Raw genomic sequence first — 25,697 nt, 5'->3', positions numbered from 1 at the left:
ATGTCTTTTGATTAATATATCAGCCCTACAGATGTCTTTATTTGTTCTATCCAAGCATTTCTTTAATAGTTCTATTAAAAAAAACAGGTTTTTCTTTTTATTTTGAAAAATTAAATGGTGTTTTAATAGTGTTAGAGGTATCTAGTATATCCCACTTTATTACAATTAACTTTTTTTTAACATCTTTATTGGAGTATAATTGCTTTACAACGTTGTGTTAGTTTCTGCTGTTTAACAAAGTGAATCAGCTATACATATACATATACCCCATATCCCCTCCCTCTTGCGTCTCCCTCCCACCCTCCTTATCCCACCCCTCTAGGGGGTCACAAAGCACCGAGCTGATCTCCCTGTGCTGCGTCCCACTAGCTATCTGTTTTACATTTGGTAGTGTCTATATGTCCATGCCACTCTCTCACTTTGTTACAATTAACTTTTTATCAGCCCTGTTCCAGAGAGCAGTAGAAAGAGAATATTTTTCAAACTGTTCAAAGAATAGATATGAAAGGAATAACAAAATTTAAATATTTTAATATGTGTGTGTTTACATCAGAAAGACATTTTTCTAAATTAATTACAGTATTTTAGATGTAATTCTTTGAGCAGTCAGATCTTTTAAAATGTGTTTGAGAAACAATAGAAAAGTCACATTTTAAGTATAATCTATTTAAAATACATGTTATTCTTCCTTACATTTGAACAGTCTGTTCAAAACAATCCATTCATATGGGATTTTGCTTGTACAGATCTGAGTGGGAATCAGTAGTTTCTTTGTTTGTCACTATGGAAACAAGTCAGCCTATCCTGAATGGCGGTTAGATCACGCAGAGTGATGCTCATGTTTCAGTGTAACTTCATCATGGAGCAGGCTGGCGCTGACATCTTGCCTCCAGCTCTTCCCTCCTGGAAGCTCAGCGCCATGCAGGATCCACCCCGGAGGCTTTCTGCTGTGCCATTCCTCAGCTCCTTTTTCCAGGGCCGACGACACTCTGCCTCCGACCCCATCGTGCGACTGCAGCAGGGGCGGCGCAGCTCCACTGCCAAGATGCTCTCGTCATCCTCTCTCCAGGTGATGGTGGCCATGTCCTCCGTCAGCTGTGCTGAGAGAAACCCAACTTGCCCCGAGAGAAAAAGTAAAGCTCCTTTTCTTCTTAAAGATTGCCACAGCTTTGAGTTTAAATATAAGAACTGTGAAGAGGTTATACTGTGTTGATACTTTTTAAATTTTTGACAATTAATCCTGCATTATACTTTTTATTGTCTGTTATGCTAAGAGATTCAGTAGACATGTAATAGGAGATAAAAATGATTGAATGTTTTATGTTTTTTCATTAAAAATGTAGTTTTTGCACAAAACTCATTCCCTTGTAGAAGATCTGCTTTTACAGTTTCTTCCTTTTCATTACCAATGTGACATGTGGAGATTATTGTGTGCAAAAGCCTTTTCTGTAGTAAAGGATAGTGTACTTACACGAAAGGGAAACAGTTTTATTCCTGACAGAGTGAAGGGGACTTAGCACCAGCTTGTCATCTACAATCCTGAGAGAAAATGGAAGCTGTTTCCCATGTTACTATTCTGTTCGGAGAGTAGGATTTTGAATCGTCCCTTTGAATGTTCTAGGAAATTCAGGACGTCCAACACCAAAGTATACAAAAGTTGGAGAGCGTTTACGGCATGTCATTCCTGGACATATGGCCTGTTCCATGGCATGTGGTGGCAAAGCTTGCAAGTATGAAAATGCAGCTCGCTGGAGTGAACAGGAGCAAGCTATTAAGGGGGTCTACTCATCCTGGTAAGTGATTCTGTCTGTCTTTGGTAGCTCCCACCTACTGCTAAGTGGGAAAACAGAATGGACGTGTAGGAGATGACCAGGAGGCAGTGGGCTGTAGAAGAATGTGGGGTTCTGAAATCGGAGGACCTCACCTCCATCCCTGGCTTTGCCACTTGACAAGCTGTGTGATCTTGGTCTACTCACACAGGCAGTCGGAGCCACAGTTTCCTGATCTGTAAAATGGAAATAATGAAACCAACCCTATAGGGTTTTTTTTTAATTGAATGGTATACTGTATGTAAAGTATCTTAAAGAAATGGTAACTAGATAGCTCTTAAATTTCAGAAATTGGTAAAAATAATTTAAATGTTCAACTATAAGTTTGAGAAATTATGAGGTACATAGGTAGTTTTTCAGTTTCATACAGGTAAGCTTTAGCCTCGTTTTTATTTTGTTCCTGTATTCTGTATAAAAGGATACATTTTCATACAAATACATACACTTCCAGTCGCCTCAGCAGAAGGTGGTACGAGTTGTCAGTTCAGTAGACGATATAAGATGCTTACTTTGTTTATGGTATGTAAGTGTAATTCATTCATTATTGAATCATACTGCTTTTATTATTAATAGTAAACTGTCGAGTATACCTTTTTTGATGTAGTGATATCTCTAAAAAATTCTGATATTCAAAACCAAATCACATTTGGAATGCACTAAGAGGAATTCACTATTCAAAGAACTCTGCTTGTGAATCATTTTATAGAGCAAGAATTCATTTACAAATTAGATATTTGTCAACCAGCTTACTAACTTGCAACCCTGTACCTTGTCATATTGGATTTTCTGGATACATGTGTAGTACTATAGTCTGGGGCCCACTGTCACTGTTGTTCTCCACAGATCATGTTCTAGTTTATCACTATCTTTCTTGAAGAATGTTGTGAAAAAGCAAACACTATTCCTGAGGTGTGGTCAGACAAGTAAATTTCTAATAATGAAGCTTAAGGTCACATTCATATTTTTGGTTTATTGTTGACTAAACTATCTGAACTTTTTTCGCCTCTACTGATTTCATGTTACATCTCTCTCAATCCTACACTAAGTGCTATTAAATTTGGGGGGTCCCAAACCTTTGGGGGTCCCTGTTAAACAGTTTTAGACATTGCCCCAGGCATGAGGGATAGTATCTTTCTGAATCCTGACCTGTTCATCTAATGTCTCTGTTACTCCTCTCAGGTTCTTGTGACCCACAGCTTGCAATAGTCTACCTTGTGTATCTTTCACTAGGCCACTGGTGAGAAATGTAATCAGAACAGAGTGAAGCCAGAGCCCTAGTGAGAGTGATAGCCATTTACTGGGTTTCTATCCATTTGTACACTCAGTAAACATCCATTTGGTTAAAAGCCAGGCACGGTGCTGAACACTCTCAAATTATTATCTTCATAAAACTCTTTAAGTAGGCATCATTAATGTCATTTTATTGGTGAAGGAATTGAAGTCCAGAGGGACTAAGTAATTTGCTACACAGCTAGAAAGTAGAAAAGCCAGCGTTTGAAACCAGGTCCGGCTGACTCCAAAGCCATATTTTTTGCAAAATTACAATAACTCAGCATTTATTCATAACCACATGCTAGGATTTGTGCTAAAGTCTTTACATTCACATCATATTGAATTCTCACACCAACCTTGTGAGGCAGGCATTATCCCTACTCAATACATTAGGTAACTGAGGTACAGGTAGCTATGTAACTAAAAATGCCTCCCAGCTGGCCCTCCTCATTTAGTCAGTAACCTTTGGATAACTAATCCAGGATGTCCTTTGCTGCCAGCTGAGGTTTCTCCATCATTCCATCATGTCCACTATAATCTCATGAAAGTCCTTGAAAGTACTTTGCTGGAGTCCATAAATACTTAATGTCCTGGAATTTTTTCCAGGGATTTAAGAAGCTAGGGTTTCTTAGAGCCCTAATCATAATACAGAATTGAAGTCGGATTTGTATAAGGAGATTCTTACCTTATAGCATTGTTGAAATCATAGAAAAAGTAAGGGCTTGAAATCTTGCTTTCTCAGTTTTGTGCATATCACCAGTCCCTCCTCCCATCTGTAGGGTCACTGATAATATCCTGGCCATGGCACGCCCATCCACTGAGCTCCTCGAGAAGTACTGCATCATCGAGCAGTTCCGAAGGTAAACGTTGCGTGTTTACACACTTTAACAAGCCAGCTTGTGTTTTCTCTTCTATTGCTTTTGACTTCAAATGGAAAGGTGCTTTCATTTTACCAACAGGAGTGTGAAGAACTTATTTCAAATAAGACAATTAAGGTTTTGAAAGTAGTTAATAATGTTTATTAATGCCAAAAATGGTTAATTTTTTTAACACTACCTCCCAATATGACTAATTTTTTTTTCTTTTTCCTTTAAGCCATGGCATAAAAAGTATCATCAACCTGCAGCGTCCTGGTGAGCATGCCAGCTGTGGGAACCCTCTGGAACAAGAAAGTGGCTTCACATACCTTCCTGAAGCCTTCATGGAGGCTGGCAGTAAGTCCTTCCATCCTCTTCTCCATGAGTTACCAAGGACAGAACTCAGAGACTTTCTGTCTATTCAGCTCTTAGGTTAAAAAGGTGATGGAAATAAACAGTTACTGCATAGTAGTGTAGTAGGGCTTCTAAAAAGTGAAGATGAGCTAACTTTGACTTTAAATAATGCTATCATTCTTCTGTGGTATTGATGTTGAAAGTATAAGATTTCTTTTTCCCTGTGAGAGGGGACTTGAGAGGAGACTGTAGAAATAATGCCTGTATAATTAATATAAACAGTATCCAGACCTGTCATCTCATTTAATCCTTAAAGCAGTCACATAATATAGTTGTTCTGCTTCACACATGAGGTCACACAGGCTGAGGAAGTTCTGACTTGCCCAAGATCACACAGCTTAAACATGGCAGCAGGATTGGAACCCAGGACTCATTCATGCTTTTACCTACTGCATAGTTCTGCCCCTGGGTAGGATGCAGGGATTCTGTATGTGACAATCTACAACTTGTTTTTAAGAAGTGTATGTTAGCTTTTTTATCCCACTAGTTAGAAAATCTATATGTACTACCTTATGCCATTTATCAGTCAGTTAGACATGTTTCCATGCTAAACAAGGTTGCATGCTTTCCCTCCATGGTTGAGTAATTTTGGCATAGATCATTGACTTTAATTTGCAATCCTGCTTTTCCTTAATTCTTTCTGACTGAGTTTCAGCAGGAAATGTGTTAAGTAATATAGAATGTTCTTTTTAAGAAATGTTAACAGTAAATTTACTGGAAATGTAAAAAGCCTATTATTTTAGGTCTACTCATCCAGTGAGATCTACATGCCTTACAGCTTTATACTTTTCATGAATTCACTCACTTTTTTCAAATGTCTTTACAAGTACTTTTCCTGTATGTTGATTTTCTTCTTGTTCTCTTTCTCATTGTCCAGTTTACTTCTACAATTTTGGATGGAAGGATTATGGTGTAGCATCCCTTACCACCATCTTAGATATGGTGAAGGTGATGACATTTGCCTTACAAGAAGGAAAAGTAGCTATCCATTGTCATGCAGGGCTTGGTCGAACAGGTAAATTCTAGGAGGTGGTTTTATTGTCCTTCTACATGTTTAAACATATAAGGAATATTTCCTAATTCTAGAGGATAGTTTTCAGATTCCTATCAAAGTTTTAAGTCAAATGGAACAAGTCAGTAAAAGATACTTGAAATATCTTAGATAGCTTCAGTGACCATATATTCATAAGAGTATTTTTGAATGATTTAGTGCTAAAACCTCATCATATTGAGTAATAAATAGGTGGATTTCCAAAGCCAGCTAAATGATCTTTCTGATTTTCTTTTTTAAAGGAAAAAATCAACATTTTGTTTTTAATATGCAGTGTCTTTTTAAAATGTAATTTTCCTTAACCAAACTAATAATGAAAATAGCAAGCATTGTTTCACCTATCTTTTTAAGTCTTTAGCAACAATGTGAGTTTTGAAGGAGGTTAATTTGCTACATCAAGTAAGTGGCAGGGCCATGATTTAAAACCCATGGCTGTAAGAATTTTGTTTATAAAGGAGAGTGTTACCTGTACCTAGAATTCTATATAAAAATCAATGATTTTACTTAAAAATGCTGCAGAATATCAGTGCAATACTGATATTGAGGCACAAAAAGGGTTGGAATTGGGCTTCCGTGGTGGCGCAGTGGTTGAGAGTCCGCCTGCCGATGCAGGGGACACGGGTTCGTGCCCCGGTCCGGGAAGATCCCACATGCCGAGGAGCGGCTGGGCCCGTGAGCCATGGCTGCTGAGCCTGCGCGTCCGGAGCCTGTGCTCCGCAACGGGAGAGGCCACAGCAGTGAGAGGCCCGCGTACCACAAAAAAAAAAAAAAAAAGAGTTGGAATCTTCATTGTCATGTAATCTAGCCAGACACCTGAGCTCGACTCTGTCCACAGTGTACCCATATACCTACCACTGGGTCTTCCACCTTCTGGGGAGCATCTTTAGGGTAGAGACTCAGTTCTGTCCCAGACTGTCAGCTCTCATGGTTGAGCCAAAATCTCACTGTTCTAGGGATTCCACATGATAGCTCTGCAGATATTTCATACTTACCCTAAAGAACTGCCATATCCTAGTGAGAAAGATAGGTTGGACCTTGCCGTGTACTAGGAAAACATGCATTTTTCAGAGGCTCTGATTTTCATGTGTAACGAGATTCACAAACTTGGTGATTTACACAGATGTCTTTTGAATTGCCTTTTACTTGATGTTAATTAACTTTTATATTTGACTTTTTATTATTCATTTTAATTTAGTATTAATTAACAAGAATACATAATGTTTATACTGTTAAGGCTATTTTCCTTAATATTAAGTGCTTATAGAAAAATAGTTGTGGTCTAAAGGAAAATACATATTAGTTTAGGCATTAGTTTAGTCTTAAATAAGAATCATCAGGGGAAAAAAATAGATTGTGAATGTGAATAATTGCCAAAGATAAAAATACCCAAGTAGGAAAAATGCCAGTCTGGAATGTGCCACCAGTTGATGTCAAAGATGGCAGGGGTGGGAAGTTCCAAGTAGAGTGTACAGACTGATTGGATAGAAATTTTTAAAAGCTGTTCAGCGTGGAAAGCAGGATTGGCTTTCTTCCATGTTGGAGCTGGGCATTAATGACGGTCAATGGGCCAGGTCATCAGTTTATTCAGTCATCACCCTCCACACTCAGTCATCCCCCCTCACTCCACACCTACTCAGCTTCACTGTGACAGTTCTTGGTGCTTGCCCTGGAGTGCAGAGGTGACCAAGTGTTCTCAGTCAAGGGGAGGGTTGCCACATAGACTTAGTAAATAGATGAACACCTGTACAAAAAGTTATCATTGTCCTTAAAATGTTTCTGTATTTATATGGTTTCCTAACAGATATTCAAATTTTAAATCACCAAAGAGTATAAATAAAAATATAAGCTTTTCTCATATCAATATTCTCTTCTTCACTGTTCAGGTGTTTTAATAGCATGTTACTTAGTTTTTGCAACAAGAATGACTGCTGACCAAGCAATTATATTTGTTCGGGCAAAGCGACCTAATTCCATACAAACCCGAGGACAGCTACTATGTGTAAGGGAATTTACTCAGTTTCTGATTCCTCTTCGCAATATATTCTCTTGCTGTGACCCCAAGGCACATGCTGTCACCTTAGCACAGTATCTCATTCGTCAGCGGCATCTGCTTCATGGCTATGAGGCACGACTTCTGAAACATGTACCCAAAATTATCCATCTCGTGTGCAAATTGTTGCTGGACTTAGCTGAGAACAGGCCAGTGGTGACGGAAGAAGTGGCAGAAGTACCTGGCCTCTCTGCTGAAATTGAAAAGACTGTTTCTGAGATGGTCACAATGCAGCTGGATAAAGAGTTACTGAGACATGACAGTGATGCATCGGACTCTTTCACCCCCAGTGCAGTGGTGGCAGATTTTGAGAATCAGGATGTGATTCTTTCCAGTGAGCAAGAGTTTGACCCTCTTTGGAAGAGGCGGAATGTTGAGTGCCTTCAGCCCCTGAGTCGTCTGAAAAGGCAGCTCAGCTACAGTGACTCGGACTTAAAGAGAGCCGAGTCATTTCTGGAGCAAGGGAGGACTCCGTGGACAGTGCCTGCCCAGGCCTTGCTTTGCCATAACCCCAGGCAGCAGAAGCACATAAGCCATTGTTACTCCCCACAGTCTCCACAGCTAGATTTAAATAAGGAAACGCTGGTCCGCAGTACATTTTCTTTCTGGAATCACGCTAAATTGGGAGGCCTGGAAGGACTCAAAGATGACAGGTCATCAATTTTTCATAGGACGAACATTCCAAAGGAAGTACAGCGAAGTAGAACCTTCTCTTCCGGTATTTCAGGTTCATACAACCCTGGGGAACAAGTTACACCAAATTTTGCAAATATCCCTAAGGAACTAAACTGTTCTCACCAGCAAATGTCCCCCTGTGAGTGTGAAACTCGTGGTGGTTGTAGCCCAAGCTCCGTTACGGAGGACAGTGAGACTTGCCACCACCCCGTGGACTGTGCGTCCAGTCCCAAAGCACAGTTCTTGGTTGGACCTGAAACCCAGGATAGCAAATACCTGTCTGAAGTTGCTCCATACACGGCTTTACATTCTGACTTGAGTGTTGAAGCAAGGAGAATACTGGCAGCCAAAGCCCTGGCAAATTTAAATGAGATTGCAGAAAAGGAGGAAGTGAAAAAGAAGGTAGAAATGTGGCAGGTACTTGTATTTCATTTAATTATATATGAGTGGGAAATATTTGTGTAAGAGCAAAAACAATACATTTTCCCAAATTCATTTGTTACAGGAATTTGAAGACATGTTTGTATAATACGTAACTTTTGAACTTCAAGTTACTCAGCTATGACACCAGCTTGCTGTCATAGAAACAGCAGACACGGGGCTGTTTTGTAGGTTCATTTCAGTCTCTGTGAAGGAAAGCCCTTAGTGCTTAGCACTCAGCAGTGTGCTTGACTGAGCAAGGCAATGATATTGATTGATGTCGATAGTTTCCTTCTTTCTCACTGGGCTTGCAGGACTGATGGACAGATGAACAGACCACAGCAGACAGCTGTAGGAACTGACCCGAAGTATCTCTAACCTGAGACCTAGCAGGGAACCACTCTCTGAGAACCAGTGACAGAGATATAAATGAAATAGAGACAATTCTTTTCCAAAGCTCATTAACCCAACTATCAAGTAAAGCCAGAAGGATGAGTGATGGATGCTGTCTGCTCAGCATTCCCTCCTGCAGACTTCCCAGTCCACCCCAATAAGTCAGGTGTTGGATTCCGGAAGGCAAATGGGAATGGCCACAGCGTACCTTTGTGCCACTGGTTTTATCTGAGATTGGGTTCTTGGGGTCTATTTCTTAGCCTTTACTTAAATTAGAATGTGAAATTTTAAATTTTAATGCCTTCTTGTGTTGTACTTTCACTAGGAAGACAGTCTTAAATTAGCCTTGCTCTCTGCCCAAAATAAGCAGCTGGTCTAGAGAAAAGGCAGGCCTTATAAACCTAGTTATCAGAAACAAGTAAACTGCCCAAATGTGGGGCTGACCTGGGGAGGCCTGGCTCAGTGAAATTTTGGCTTGTTAGCCCATAATCTACCATGAATTATTTGTGTAGCTACTTTTCCATATCCTACCATTAATCAAACAAGGTGTGTACACTTTTCAGGAGGCCAGACCTTCCAGATGCAGAGGCGGGAAGGGTAGGCGTGGAGCCTCACCCTCACTTGCAACTGTGTGACAGGAGGAGAGCGCTTCCACACACGATTTCTCCATCAGAATTGTAGTGTTTTGTTTAATGAACTGTTAAATGTATTGCTTTCTTCCAACATGAAGTATTTTATTTCCTACTCCAAACTGAACAAGCCTTCCACTCAGTGGGCAGGTCTCCTCTGTGTCGCTGTGAGCCACAGTAGCTAGTGGCAGGACCTCTGGGTTCAGGCTTGAGAGCTCACCACCCCCTCGTGGGTCAGCCCCACATGGGCCAGACTGTTTGAACACATAATATAAACGAAAGCATTTCCTAGAGGTAGATACTACCCTATCATTTGGATAGGTTTGCCTTTTTTTTCCTTTCTAGATTTTATTGTGGGTCTTTCAGTAATAAAACAAATCAGTTGAATTCTGGAAAAAGTAAAATGAACATGATTTGAATAGCATAATGCTGCCTGTGCCCTTATTAGGCCCTTTCACATCTATTATTTCACGTGATTTTCACAGAAATCCTGTGAGACAGATGATGTTTTTTACAGATTCTTTGTTAATTTTTCAGTCCTTATGAATTAAGTATCACAGGTCAGGAAACTAAGGGTCACAGAGGTCAAGTGATGTGCTTGAGGCGATGTGGTCCAAAGGCAGCAGGGCCAGGATACATTTCATGTGTTTAATACTTTCCATCATCCCTGATGTTTTTCCTAACCCAGCGGGAAGATTTCAGAAAACAACAATGATGTGATGGTTGTTCTACTAAGAGGGTCTTTGAGTCATGTTGTTTCTGCCCAACATAAAAATTGAGTAAAAGCTACTCTGCTATGTACATGATCTATGGGATATGAAGGACTATCCACAACTAAAAGTTTTGGCTTATTTATGACATAATAAAGAGAAACCCAGTTGCTGGAGGACCCTGGTAGCATGAGAAAAACATCACAGACTGGGATAGAGCAGATCTGGGTTGGGAATGCGCTCTCACACTTTGGGCTACTGGGCAAGTTACTTCATGTTTCCTGAGCCCCCCAGTACATTTATCTGTAAAGGAGACCTCCTTGCTGGGTTGCTGTAAGAATCAGAGATAGGTCTTGTATCATCGTTCTTGTCATACTATAAGTATTCTATGAATATTGGATGGGTGAATGAATGGATGGCGGCAGTTATTCTGCTTATTACTATTGCAAACACATATTTTATTTATTAAAAACAAATCTGAACCCTGTCAGAAATTAAAATTCTTATCTCACTTTTCCCCTGATCTCTGTGAGGTAAAGTTTTAAAATCTTAAATTATCTCCAGACATTTGGAGTATTGGCAAGACTTCCTAGTTATTTTACCCTATCAAATTTCAGAATACAGGGCTTGTTTGTTAAATTCTATATAGGATTCTAAAAAGGAATTTGAAAGAAATACATATACCACATTTACTGACTTTCTGGCACTTTTACACTTTTTCATTTACACTTTTTCATCTACCATTCTACTTCCTTGCAGTAAATATTTGTTTTGTTCCAAGGAGCCTGAAAAGGAAGGTTCCCTCTTCTTGAACTGTTTCTGTGGTCTCTAAACAAAGTGGAGAACTCAGGTTAGCTAAGCCTTTCTTTGTACCAAGAGCTTTAACAGCCCTCTCAGTTAGTCAGTCTACCTGTGGGGTGGAGATGAACTTTACAGAGGGAAACTGAGACTTAGAGAAATTGCATGTCTTAGCCCAAGGTACCGGCTGGAAGTGGGGTCACTGGGAGGGGTCCCATTCCACACCCCAGAGCCTAAGAGTTTACTCTCCTGGACAGCCTAAGGATCATCAGATGTCAAACCGTGCCTGCCTCCCTCTCCTCTTCTCTCCCTCACTTTGTCTCTCTCTTTCTCTTCCTCTCCCTCCTTTCCTGTCTGTCCTCTCCTCTCCTCTCTCCTTTCTTTTTCTCTTTCTTTCTTCCTTCCTTTTTAGAAAGAACTAAATTCCCGAGATGGAGCTTGGGAAAGAATATGTGGCGAAAGGGATCCTTTCATCCTGTGCAGTTTGATGTGGTCTTGGGTGGAGCAGCTGAAGGAGCCTGTGATAACCAAAGAGGACGTGGACATGTTGGTTGACAGATCTGCGGATGCCGCAGAAGCACTGTTTTTATTAGAGAAGGTAAAGTAGCTGTTGAACAGTTGATGAAGTTAACTAAGGCCCTCAATACAAGTTTTACAGACTAAAAATAAACATTATAAAAAAGAGAAGGGCTTCCCTGGTGGCGCAGTGGTTGAGAGTCCGCCTGCCGATGCAGGGGACACGGGTTCGTGCCCCGGTCCGGGAAGATCCCACATGCCGCGGAGCGGCTGGGCCCGTGAGCCATGGCCGCTGAGCCTGCGCGTCCGGAGCCTGTGCTCCGCAATGGAAGAGGCCACAACAGTGAGGGGCCCGCGTACCACAAAAAAAAAAAAAAAAAGAGAATTCACACAGAATTCCTTATCGGGGTCTAATTTATATTTTTCCAAGGTAAGAGAAGAAATGCATTCCCAGTATAAACATTTAGAAGATACAAAAAATAAAAAGGGAAAATACCCATAACCCCAGGAGAACTACTTTAAACATTTTCAAGTCTTTTCTTTCAATCTTACTGATGCATATGTTAACTTGGTAAAAATTATTTCACATACAACTTTATACTTCATTTTTGCTCAAAATTGTAACATAGGTATTTTTCCATGTTTAAGTTTTTCATTAATGTTAACTTTAATGGGTAGGTAATGCTCTAACATGGGGATATGTTATAACTAACCACTTTTTCATTTTCAAGTATTTGTTTCTACTTATTTACTGTGAACATATAATGTGAATAACTGAGGTAGGTTGGAATATGCATTCATTTGTATTTCCTTAAAAAGGGTGTGTGTCACATATATACATTTATGTATATAATTTGTGTATATATAAAATATAGAGGGAAAAATAAGAAACTGATAATGGTGGTTGCCTTTAAAACAGCAGTCCCCACCCTTATTGGCACTAGGAAGAGGTTTCATGGACGACAGTTTTTCCATGGAGTGGGTTGGGGGGAGGATGGTTTCAGGATAATTCAAGCACATTACATTTATTGTGCACTTTATTTCTATTATTTTTATATTGTAATATATAATGAAATAATTATACAAGTCACCATAATGCTGACAGGAGGCAGAGCTCAGGCAGTAATGCGAGTGATGGTGAGCAGCTGTAAATACAGATGAAGCTTTGCTCACTCATCCGCTGCTCACCTCCTGCCGTACGGCCTGGTTCCTAACAGGCCATGGACTGTTACCAGTCCGTGGCCTGGGGGTTGGGGACCCCTGCTTTAGAGAATAGTAGTAGGAGACAGTGGATCTAAGAAGCAAGAGAGACTTTTCATTGTAGATTCTTTTATACAATTTAATATTTTTAACCCTGAAGAGATATTAAATTTTCATTTATAAATAGGCTTTGTTTTGTTTTAGGAAACAATGTTATAATCAGCCTTGAGTTACTACGCTGTGGTGTAAACACCTCATTGCTTCCAAATCTTCTACTACTACTATTACTACTTCATATAGACACACAGAGATACAGACAGGCACTTGCTCACAGTTATGTGATGCATGTCTTTAAAGATAAGGTTTTTCCTGTATCCGCAGTCCCTTTCTTAGGCTATTTTCTGAGCATTTAAATTTTAGAGATGAAACAGGAGGGTGGATAAGGAAGGCAGTTAACTTTCATTGGGTGGCAATGAGCCAGGCCCTCGCTAGGTCATAATTTATATTTTCACCTTTGTTCATCTCCATAACTCAGAGAGGTAGAGGCCCCACTTTTCATAAAAGGGAATGTGAAGCAGTCTGCCCACAGTGTGCAGCATGTGTCAGAGCAGGATACAAACTCCGGCACAAAGGTCATGTACTTTCTGTCACATTGTCCTGTTTCCTCATCATTCACTCCAACCCTCACATGCAGGGCATTTACCTTATTTAGAGTTTTTTACTTTTATAGGCATCACTGTAATGATAATTTGTGCTTGCAGGTTTTTCTGCATTTCAGATCATGTCCTTAGAGTAGATTTCCAGAAGTGAATTTAGTGGCTCTCAGGGGGCAACGTGTATTGAATGCGAATTGCTCCAGTGATGGAGTTTCTCCTTTGTTTCTCCAAAGTAAGCAACCCGCAGGAGTCAAGTTGGGGACACATTCTTCAGGGACCTTCCCCCTTATGTTATGGCATGCTCCTGGAGGGCTGTGGCTGTCTTTCTTCTTCTGCCCCTCCCCACTCAGTATTGTCTGCCACTGGCAAGACATGATGAAGGTACTGAGCACTGAGTACCCAGCCATCTAGTCCACGTATTGCTGTGACGTGTCAGCATCTACTGGCCATACTGAAACGATTATGTCTAGAAACAACAAGAATGGATCGTCCTCAGTTCACTGCATGGAAGGCATTTGATTTTAAATTGCACTTATCTTCAGATTCAACTCTACTTTGTGTAATAACTAACCAGCTTTGATATTATCTACTGAAAGCTTTTCAAGTTAACACATAACCCTAAACACTGGTAGAGCCCTTGGTAGATTGTTTAGTATTTGAGGTAATGATTACTTGGTCACAAACCAGTTCTTGGCTTAGCAGTTGTTTTAAGTTTATTTCTTGAGGCATTTTTTTCCTAACATCTTTATTGGAGTATAATTGCTTTACAATGTTGTGTTAGTTTCTGCTATATAACAAAGTGAATCAGCTATATGTATACATATATCCCCTCCCTCTTGCGTCTCCCTCCCACCCTCCCCATCCCACCCCTAACTTGTTTGATTTTGATTTCTGCAAAAACAGGGGCAGCAACAGACTATTCTTTGCGTGTTGCATTGCATAGTGAGCCTGCAGATGATTCCTGCCCACGTGGAGGAAGCCGTTCTTGCACGTGCCATTAAAGCCTTCACTAAGGTTGGTGGCACTTCTCTTTCCCCCTGCAGACCACACTCAGTATAATCTTTGTAAATCAGAATCCGAGGGTTACCAGCCTTCTCTAAAATAAACCTTTTGGCCATGTTTCCCTTTAATGGAAATGTGTTTGACATTTCTCGAAAATAGTTGCAAACTTTTGGCTAAAAAATATCAGTTTCCTAACAATGATATAAGAGGCTGAACTGTGGGCTTTTTGAAGGAAAACTTTGGAACAAAGAAGTTTTGTGTAGAGAGAAAAAATTGAGTGTTGAGAAAATATTTTTAAATCATGTTCCTAGTAGAACTCAGAGAATCTTTTCTTGTTGAGCCAGTTCTACCTTGGTTCTGAACAAGAAACTGTCTGCTGAGAATTTAACATCCAACGTTAGCAGTTCGGTACCGTGTCTGGTTGGCAAATCCTAAGCAAAAAGTAAAATAATGTTTCCTTTCCATGCACATCCTTTTGGCCTGCAGCAGTCTTTCCTGGCTGAAAAAACACGCCAGATTTCATACCAAGAGAAAAGGTTCCCTTGGGATTTCCCTGGTGGTCCAGTGGTTAAGAATCTACCTTCCAATGCAGGGGACGCAGGTTCGATCCCTGGTCAGGGAACTAAGATCCCACATGCCATGGGGCAACTAAGCCCACGTGCCGCAACTACTGACCCCTCACACTCTGGAGCCCGTGCACCACAACTAGAGAGAAGCCCGCTTGCCACACAAAAGACCCCGCATGCCACAACTAAGACCTGGTGCAGCCAAATGAATATTGAAAGAAAGAAAATGTTCCCCATACCTCTTAAACCAATTTGTTTGGTATCTTTCGTATGTGATACAAAAATGTCATTAAACAAAGAACCCAGTTTTTCGATGACAGCATCTGTGGCAAACATTAATGATAATAGCACTTATTATTTGTACTCATTCACCAATCTCTTTCCCCATCCACTCTTTCCAAAGTGATGTCCTTCTGGCAGGTTTCTTTGTTCCTCATCTGATGCTTTACAGCAGTAACCACTTTGCATCCTCTCAGTCTCTTCATGACTGTTTCCAGAGTCAGCGCCTCAAAACCAAAGTCATGTGATCCTTTACGTCTCTGTTTATGTTTTCATAGACCCAGAGGCCACTGCTGTGTGGGGATGGTTGTGATTTGGTGTTTAACAAAGTATACAGTTCAAACTGTTAATAAGTTTTTGCAGATAGGACAGACAAAATAATGATTAAGATAAAGTTAAATTTCTGAATTTAACTGGAAAAAAATCCTGAATACTGGTCTCTCTGAAAGTGGTAGGAATTCTTTACAACTTCTGTTGACCTTTTAGGGGGATACTAATGAAAAGTTAAATATACCAGTTGTTCCAAATCTGTCTGTAAAAATATTAGAATACCGTTCTTGGGTCTCTCCCCTTGTGCACAGTCTTAGGAGCAAAGGCCCTGATAGCTTCTATTCCAGGCTAGCTCTTCAAGGAAATCTGTGTAGCATCTGCTTCCTATGTAACAAAGATCATGTTTCCTTCAGGCCAAAGCTTAGTAGTCTTGCCACAGCTCCCTCATCAAACATGGGGGATTGCCTAAGCATGGAGTTCCTCAGCTGTGATGCAGACTCCACCTGTGCCCCTCTGCATCATCCCCAGGGGGGTTGGAGGGCAAGGGAACCCATGTGATTACGGAGCATGTGCTGCCTTCAGTCATAAAGTTGTTTGTCTCTGACCCAGCAATCTCCTGTCTTCTGCTAGCATCTATAAGGTGTGTTATCAGGGTGAAATCTCAGACTCTTCCCAGCCCTTCATAAGGGAACAGCCTTCACTCTCTCTCTCCAGGAGGGAAGGGATCACTGGCCAAGTGATCCTGATCCTTTCCTAAGGAGTCACACATGGCTTTGGCGATGGGAGTGGGGTGGAGGTGTGGTGATTGCTCTGGTTCTCTGTCCTAACATCACTCCTAACCCTGCAATACGGTGAACTTGGGTAAACAATCCAAATATGTATATGTGGTGCCTTCCCACCAATGGGAAAGGAAATTAACTTTATGGAGGTATTTACATGTGCCAAGCTTGTGTTAGAGCCTCATATTTAGTACTCAGAGAAATCCTAAGGAGATGGATCTTGTGGTCTTCATTTTACAGAAAGATTAGGTATGACCTGAGGCTATAATTGCTGACAGGTAGAAAGCTAGGCTTCCCCCTCAGGTCACCTCAGTCCAACAGTTAAGCTGGTGTGCATTGTTTTAATAAGGAGACCTTTCCCTTATACCATCCATGATTAGTCTCTGCATTCAAAACCCCCATCACACTCACTGTTGACTTGCTTCATGAGTACTGTACATATCCAGGCACTAGATTTAATTTTTTTAGTTTTCATTCATAAATTTGGTATTGACATGATTGGCAGTTCTAATATAGTATTTTAATTAAAACTAGTGTGTGAAATGCATTGTGTGTGCATTTTAATTGTATATAATTTGGTTTATAAGTCTTTTTTTTTCTCCACCCCCTTTTCTCCCAAAATAAAGACTAGTTAAAATCCTTGTTATAGTATCCTGAATATAAATTTTCTTTGTTACCAGGTTAATTTTGATTCTGAAAATGGACCAATAGTTTACAACACCCTGAAGAAAATATTTAAGCACACACTGGAAGAAAAAAGAAAAATGGCAAAAGACGGCCCTAAGCCTGCTATTTAGTGAAGCTGACTTTCCCCTCGTGAATATTTCAGACCTGAAGATCTAGATGGCATTTCTGCTCATAGATGAACAAGCTGAAATGTGGAACTGCTTCGTCTCATAGCACTTTATTTCACATGCTCTTGGTTTGTGCTAAGAATGCTTGTTCCTGTTTGGAGCAATTATTTATTTTAAAATATCCTTGAGTTACATTTTTGTGTTGAAAAATTGACATAAAGTTGGTGCCACTTCTTTTATTTATTTAACTGGATTAATATTGTTGTATTAATATTTTAAGAATGTGGTGTTTACATCCTTATTCTTTTTGACATTTTGGAAAAAGTTTTAACTCTTCTTTCCAAAACAATTATCTTATTGATGGAACTCTTCCTAGAGTTTTTACCAAATAGATAATTTTAGTAGTAAAACTTCACTGTGTGTCTATTCCCCAATACACGACCTAAGGAAGTCACCAAGTGTCTTAAACGGTTTTATATTTGTTAATAAGAAGGCAATTGACTCAACATTTTTAAAGGATTTTTTAATATTTGTTTGAATCTGTTTTTTCTTTTTATAAGTGTGGCAAAGGATCTCAAATGTATTATTTTTCAGAGTGATTTAGTTTTACGTTAAAGGATTGACAGTGCAGTGTTTGGGACTTATTACTGTAGGAAATAGACTTGCTCTTTGTCAGGCTTCCAGACAACCTCACTGACCTCTGCTGTCACAGGCGGAAGGAACAGTTCTCAACACATCAAACCTTATTCCCACTCCCCTGGGCTGTTGCTAAGCTGAGCAGCATCTTTACAGAGAAAGTGAGATCAGTGACAGGCAGTATGGGAAGCTGCAGGACTCCAGCAGAAAGAACTGTCTTACAGGGGCGGGCACCCTAGCCATAGCCTCTCCCCAGAGGCAGTTCTGTTCATGCCGATGTTGTGATAGCTCGAGCACCAGCCCACACCTCCTAAGTCTATCGTTCCATAAACCCAGATGCCTCAGGGCCCTATCTTTGGCTGCTTTACTTCTATGAGAATTAAGACTTTTAAACTGAATTTGACTCAACGTAGGTTGCATTCATTTGGATAAGAGGAAGTAATTGCTCAAAATATTTTAGTTCCTTATAAACAAAACTATCAGCAATTGAAGCCATTAAATATTATTTAAATGAATATGTGGGGCACGAGAGGCCAAGCCACAGAACAGATAGTAGTTCTTCCCAATAAAAGTGATATTAAACCAGTTTCTAACTAAAGCTACTACTTAATCTTAAAGACAGAATTTCAGGGGAAATAAGGCTAATTTACAACAAATGAAATTTCTCCAACTTGTGCATTTCTGAATCAAGCTCTAGCACATCAAAAATATTTTAGTCATTATCGGTCTTACTAACTCTAGTGGCAAATGCCAAATGCCACGCTGTTTGAATTTTTTAGGAAATCAAATCCAGTGAATTTTAATGAACTGGATTGACCATTCCTGAAATTTCTTATTTTCAAGTGCCTGATCTGGGAAAGAAGGGGAGAAAACAGTTACGTTTATCCAAAAGTACATTATAAAAATATGTTTTTTACCTAAAAAGGTGTTTATCCTCATCTCAGTCAGTCTCACGTGGGCAGGCACCACCCATGGCTTATTTGACAAGTGGCTTTTGGCTTGTGTGTCTGAAATGGTCGTTTCAAATTAGAGGATAGATCCTGCACAGCCATGATGTGGCCGCAGCAGTGCATGTCTAAAATCTAAGTGCACCAGCCTGAAAAAGAGAGATGGTGGGAGAAATTAATTAGACTGTATACAGTTTTTGTATTAATTTGAATAAAAGTGGGAAAAAAAAAAACCCATAACCTTCGTCTTGTAGTTCTTTAGCTTGGTGCTTCTGAGGTCCCGATGATAAAGATGTGGCTTTGTGATTAGAGTATCCTGATGGGCAGCCTGAGTTGCAGGCTGAATAGTCAGTTAGCCAGGCTCTAGTCAGTCCCCACCCTGTCGGTTCAGAATGACAAAGGAGTGGAGGCCAGCAGATACGAGGGTTCTAAGAGGAATGTGTGAGGAAAATCTCAAGGTCAGCAAGATTCCTGCCTTCCTGTCTTTGAAATGGTGGGGAGTTCTTTGTAGCCCGGAGGATAGAAATCTACCTACTGGAAGAAGTTACAGGGCTGCAAAATTTAGGTCAGCAGAGTGGAAAGGGCCAAAAGCGCACACATTCAGAACTTAACTACCATGGCTGAGCACATGCTTGTCTTGCTTACTTCTCTTACAAGACCAAGAGAGATGTATTTTTCACACTTGGCTGATGAAAGAATTCCCCTCTGACTGACTTTGAACCATGCTCACCTCCCTCTTGAGGCCCTTTCAGCACTTGACTCCACGATGGCATTATAGAACATCACATTATCCATAACTGCAGCAAAAATATCCCACATTTTTTGTCCTCTGAAAAAGAGTGAGCTCACTCTGTTACTGTTTTATATATATATGCATACACACACGTGTATATATATATATAAAATCTCTAGCATATCACACTTTTTAGTTTTTTCCTATTTCAGAGAATTTGCTGATGCTCTTTGAGATGAAGTGCTGCTGTTTTAGAGACTGCTTCATCTATTTGCATAACTCAGAAATGCTATGCTGATCTACTTTCTCATAGCTTCCGCCAGCTTCCCATTTCCATCTGAGAAAGAGTATGTGCTTTCATCACTCTGGATTCCATGAAAGTAGCCATATATCATACTTCAATAGAGAGAAAGTATCTCTATTTTCTCTTAAGTGGAGGACACTTACTCATATGCTTGAGTGCTATTTCTGGCTGTTCTCTAGAAGTCTAAAAAAATTTCCAGAGATGCTATGTTGTAAACAGTGCCTGCCCCAAGTTCTTGATATCTGAAGGCCCCCAAATAATTTGGGTGATTGTTTAAAAGTGATAGCTTACTCATAGGATCTTTGTTGTTCAAAATTAATAAGCATTGATATATTTTCAGTGCAAGTGAACCAAGAACCACATTCCCTTTGGTGCTTTTTATTTTTATGAATGTGGCCCAAGGTTAGCACCTTACCAAAGGAGCCCTTTTCATTGTTAGGTGTTGAAAATTATTTGCAGATAAAATGGCAGGAGAAAAATTCAACAAATCCTGTTACACAGTGGTGCATTATTTTTTAGTTATGCTTTTAAGCATGAGCTGATCTCTGATTAGCCCAACGCTGACAATAAAACTGATTTATAAGTAATCACAATGGAGCTATTCAGTAGTGGAGCTGTGGCAAACCTTCGTTCTAAGCCATCAATTAAAATATCCAGTCACTAAAAATAATGTCCCAATAAGACTTTAATATCATAAAACCTTTTGCACTCAAAATAAGTTTCATACATCCACTGCAATTTATATCACAATAGAAGGCTGTTACGCTCTTGCCTCCTGGCTTTTTTGATGAAAAGATGTTTTAAGAATGAAAAGTTTTAAGATTGCCTCTGGGAGGCAAATGAAAACATGTTTTAAAATTGCCTCTTTGGGAGAGAAGTTATGTTTTTAGAATACTTTCCTACTTACATGACCATTTGATTACAGTCTTCAAATATTCCTTGGTTTTGATTTAGTGAATTGCTTTATCATTTTCTTTCTCCTCTTAAAAATAAAACAAGACTACTCAGACTTGAATCAGGTTGAACCATATTGAATGGCCATTTCTGCAAGTCAAGAATTATCAAATATGGGCCATTTCATATGGTTCAACCAAATACTAAATTTAATGTACCTGGGACTGGTAGGTGACATTTTCTGAATTATTTTAGCAAAGTTTAGATGATCAATTATTTTCTAAGAATATCTTGTATGCTCACATTAGAGTTCCAATACAATTGGAAGAGGCTAATATGAAACTCCTATTCTTTCAGCAGTTGATTTGTGCTACTCTGTGCTTGCACTCTGCTGATGCTGGGGACACCCAGGAATCATTCCATCATTCATCCCGCCATCAGGAGCTAAGTCTATATCTGCCACGTCACTTGTCCATGCTATCTTCTCCTTCCATCAGCACCCTGAGTTCTGCATTGTATGCCACCTCGCTACCCCCTTCAGTCCACACTTGCACTCTTTCTATACAATGCTGAAAGACTAATTCTCAACACTCGTTATTCAGTTAATTCTGGATGTCCTTCAAAACTCAGCTCTGATTCCTTCAAACAGAATATGTTCTAATTAACTCTTTGTTAAGTGTAAAATTCAACTACCTGACGACCAAGGAGGTGGGGAGGTGTTATAGGCTGAATTATGTCCTAAAATTCATATGTTGAAGTCCTAATCCCCAGTACCTCAGAATGTGACTGTGTTTGGAGATAGGGCCTTTTAAGGGGTGATTAAGTTAAAAGGACGCCCATATGTATGGGCCCTAATCCAATCTGACTGCTGTCCTTAGAAGAAAAGATCAGGACACAGACATGCACAAAGGGAAGATATGAGGACACAGAGTATATGGCCATCTTCAAGCCAATGAGAGGTCACTGGGGAACCCACGCTGCTGATACTTTCATCTTGGACTCCCAGCCTCCAGAATTGTGGGAAAATAAATGTCTGTTGTTTAATCCACCCATCTGTAGTATTTTGTTACAGCAGCCTGAGCTGACTGACACAGGAGAAAGCAAAATCTCTGCTCCTCCTCAGTGCTTACAGTGTACCTTGTGTGTGTTTATAGTTTTACTTCAAATAACACATTGCTTGGTTAAAAACTTCATGTAAACTGAAGAATGCAGTATGTATTTTCCTGTGACTTGCTTTTTTTTTGCTCAACATGCTCATATTTCTGCGTGTTGATGTGTGATCTGTGTGTTATCTGCTGAGTGGTATTTCATTGTGTGGATATACCACCATTTATCCCTTTGACTTGTGATAGACACTTGGTGGTTTATATTTGTACATTAATATAAACACATGAGTGCACACACGCAAGTTTCTCTAGCCTGTGTAGCTCAGAGTGGAATTTATGGGCTTTAAGGTATGCACATGTCCAGTTTCCTATGCAATAACAAAGCATTTCTAAAAATGTTTGTACCTGTTTACACTCCCAGTGGCCATGAATGAGAGCTCCCATTGCTCTGCATCCTTGTCAACACTTAGTACTGTCTGATGAATGCTTGATTTTTGCCAGATCTAGTTGATGGAGATAGTGTTCCAATGTGTTATTACATGTTTGGGGACATTTGTGTTTCCTCTTCTCTCACGTGTGTGTTCACATGCATCTCTGTCTCTCACAGGACTTAAACATAGGATGCTGGATTTGTTGATATTCTTTTCATCCATAGAACTACTCCTAGTGTAACACTGGGCACATAAAAGGGATTCAATAAATGAGGGTAAAAGAAAGGGAAGGGTGTAGAGGAAAGGAGGGGAGAGCCCTGATGTCTGTGTATATAGAAAAAATAGCTAGGGCAATTATATTTAAAAACAAGAGAGTGGAGTGTATAGGGGCATAATGGAAGTAATATTTCTCCACTTCATTCAAAGTAGTAAAATATCCGTGCCAGTAGATTGTGCCAAGTTACATATGTCATACCTACAGTAAGCACTAGGAAAACTATGCAAAGTGATACTCTCACAAACTATAATCAAGATGGACTTTTTTTTAATGTTCAAATAACTACAACAGGAAAGAAAAGAAACAAGAGTGAGGAACACAAAGCAAGCAAACAAATAATAAAATGACTGACTTAAGTTCTAACAATTACCTAAATTCAGATAGTCTAAATGCACCAATTAAAAGACAGATTGGCCAAGTGGATAAAAAATGATTAATAAATCCTGTCTGCCAGAAACATTAAAATACAATGTTATAGATAGGTTATAGCATACACTATTTTTTAAAAAACAGAATGGTTATATTAGTATCTGATAAAGTAGGCTTTGGAGCAAAGAAAATTACAGAAACATTACACAGTGATAAAAGGATCAACCCACCAGGGACACACAATGCTGAATACGTACACACCAACCATCAGAGCGTCCAGTTACATGAAGCAAAACCTGATAGAGCTGAAAGGAGAAATAGACAAAGCCACAATTAGGGTTGGGACTTCAGCATTCCATTCTCAGCAACTGAGACACTATGTGACAAAGCAAAGCTGTAGAGTCACTGATACACACATACATGCATGTGACAGTGGATTCTGCAAACACAAATGCACACAACAAACACTGGCTCCTCTGCAGCAATTCTGACTGGTTTATCTCAGGACCCCTTTGCTCTCCTAAGAATCATTAAGTTCCTCAAAGAGGTTTTGCTTAGTTGTGTTGTATTTATTGATATTTATATATATCAGTAATTGAAAAATTTCTAAAATAGTTCATTTAGAAGAACACAAACCTGTTCTGTACTTCTTAACATAAATATCTTTGTGACTCCTACTAAGGAGATGCTGCTGGAAGTAGAATTCAATTTGACAAGGAGGGAGAAATTGAGGACAAAGGAAAGAGAAGATCTTTTTAAAAGTTGGGAGAGGAACAGAAAGTATGAGTTGTCGTTTTGGTTTTTTTTTTCATCACTTTTCAAAAACCACAGAGAAAGAAGCCCTGAAACCATGAAGGTAGGGAAGCAGTTCTGCCCCATCTCACATAGAATGAGCAACAATCCCATATAAAATTATTAAAAGAATAAAAAAGATTAATGGATTAGGTGCAGAATAACATCTCTATGAATAAAGAAAGGATGCCAGAAAAATACGCTTGCAAATACTTACCTAATATTTAAATGAGCTTTAAAAATTAAGATTATAGAAGCTATGATAGGATAGCAAAAAATTAGAATATGAAAAACTCAGAAATGACATGATTGGATAAAAAGAAGTTCTGAAAGGAAGCAGATGAACTCAAGAAAATTAGAAATAAGGAAAGCTTTGAGAAACTGCAAATTAAACTAGATGGAGCACAAGAGCAAATAAATCCAAGAGAAACAAAGGTGGGAAGGAGGAAAACAAATTTACAAAGATTAAAAAGATTTGAGAAAAGTGATAGATACAGAAGACAGTCAAAGAAGATTCAACGTAAGTATAATAGGAATATCCAAAAAAGAAAGCCAAAATAATGGAAAAAACAAATTATAAACTGTAATACCAAAAAAATTGTTCAGTAAAAGAAGACTTAAAAGTATATACTAAAAGTTCACTCCATTTATCAATACATGGGAAAATCGACCCAGACTGGCCAACAGTGACACATATTCTAGTAAAATGATTGGACTCTAAAGGAAAAAGAAAAGCCTCTTTGGAGAATCAGACAAAAAGACCAAGTCATTTAAAAGGGAAGTAAAATCAGACTGACATCAGACTTTTCAAAAGCAACACCATGCCAAATATAAATGATACATGAGTAGCTTGTTAAAATGTCAAGCTACTTTCTAAGCTGTTTAAAGATTCAATGCAATTCCAACAGCCCCCCCTTTGTTTTTTTGAAGAAATGGAAAAAAGGATTTTGTTTCCAAGCAATGCAACCGTTATATATAAAGGCCACACATTTGTATGAACATAAAATAACTCAGAGAATATTATTCACATGAGTCCTTCCTGAGGAGTCTCCTAGACTTGAGGTCAGGCCAAATCCAGCCCACCATTTGTTTTTCTACAATGCATGAGCCATACAAAAAGTATAAAATATCTGTGAGACCATAATTATATAAATAAGTGAGCAATAGATAAGTGGAGGAGATGAGACAAATCTCCTATGAAGAATTCCAGATTCATTTAGGTAGATACTCTTCTCTTCCCCACTAGAATGTGAGATGCACTTAGTAAGTTGCTTACAGAAAGTATAATATGGAAGGGGGCAGGAAAGTGTATCAGGTTACAGTGGAGAAAACTGGCAAACAGGTCCTGGCCAGGGAATCAAGGTCAATATCATCACTGGTAAGTCAAGTTTTTTCTGTTTTTTTGGTGTGTTTTTTTTTACAACTTTATTGGAGTATAATTGCTTTACAATGGTGTGTTACTTTCTGCTTTATAACAAAGTGAATCAGTTATACATATACATATGTTCCCATATCTCTTCCCTCTTGCATCTCCCTCCCTCCCACCCTCCCTATCCCACCCCTCTAGGTTGTCACAAAGCACCAAGCTGATCTCCCTCTGCTATGCGGCTGCTTCCCACTAGCTATCTATTTTACGTTTGGAAGTGTATATGTGTCCATGCCACTCTCTCACTTTGTCCCAGCTTACCCTTCCCCCTCCCCATATCCTCAAATCCATTCTCTAGTAGGTCTGTGTCTTTATTCCTATCTTACCCCTAGGTTCTTCATGACATTTTTTTCCCTTAAATTCCATATATATGTGTTAGCATATGGTATTTGTCTTTCTCTTTCTGACTTACTTCACTCTGTATGACAGACTCTTGGTCCATCCACCTCATTACAAATAGCTCAATTTCGTTTCTTTTTATGGCTGAGTAATATTCCATTGTATATATGTGCCACATCTTCTTTATCCATTCATCCGATGATGGACACTTAGGTTGATTCCATCTCCTGGCTATTGTAAATAGAGCTGCCATGAACATTATGGTACATGACTTTTTGAATTA

General features: G+C 39.4%; 1 protein-coding gene across 1 annotated transcript; it reads left to right on the top strand.

Annotated features, from left to right (window-relative positions):
* Positions 1–832: 832 nt before the first annotated feature.
* PTPDC1 (protein tyrosine phosphatase domain containing 1) lies at positions 833–17,163 on the top strand (the record flags this gene model as incomplete). The annotated part of the gene is made up of 9 exons (XM_082842591.1): positions 833–1,133; positions 1,622–1,793; positions 3,881–3,961; positions 4,197–4,315; positions 5,250–5,387; positions 7,307–8,565; positions 11,511–11,696; positions 14,374–14,484; positions 17,047–17,163. The coding sequence occupies 9 exons, from the start codon at positions 833–835 to the stop codon at positions 17,161–17,163; spliced, it is 2,484 nt and encodes an 827-aa protein (XP_082698717.1).
* Positions 17,164–25,697: the final 8,534 nt, after the last annotated feature.

This window comes from Leucopleurus acutus (genome assembly GCF_964270905.1).
Source record: "Leucopleurus acutus genome assembly, chromosome: 7".
Classification (NCBI taxonomy): domain Eukaryota; kingdom Metazoa; phylum Chordata; class Mammalia; order Artiodactyla; family Delphinidae; genus Leucopleurus; species Leucopleurus acutus.
This window is presented reverse-complemented; position numbering and strand designations above follow the sequence as displayed.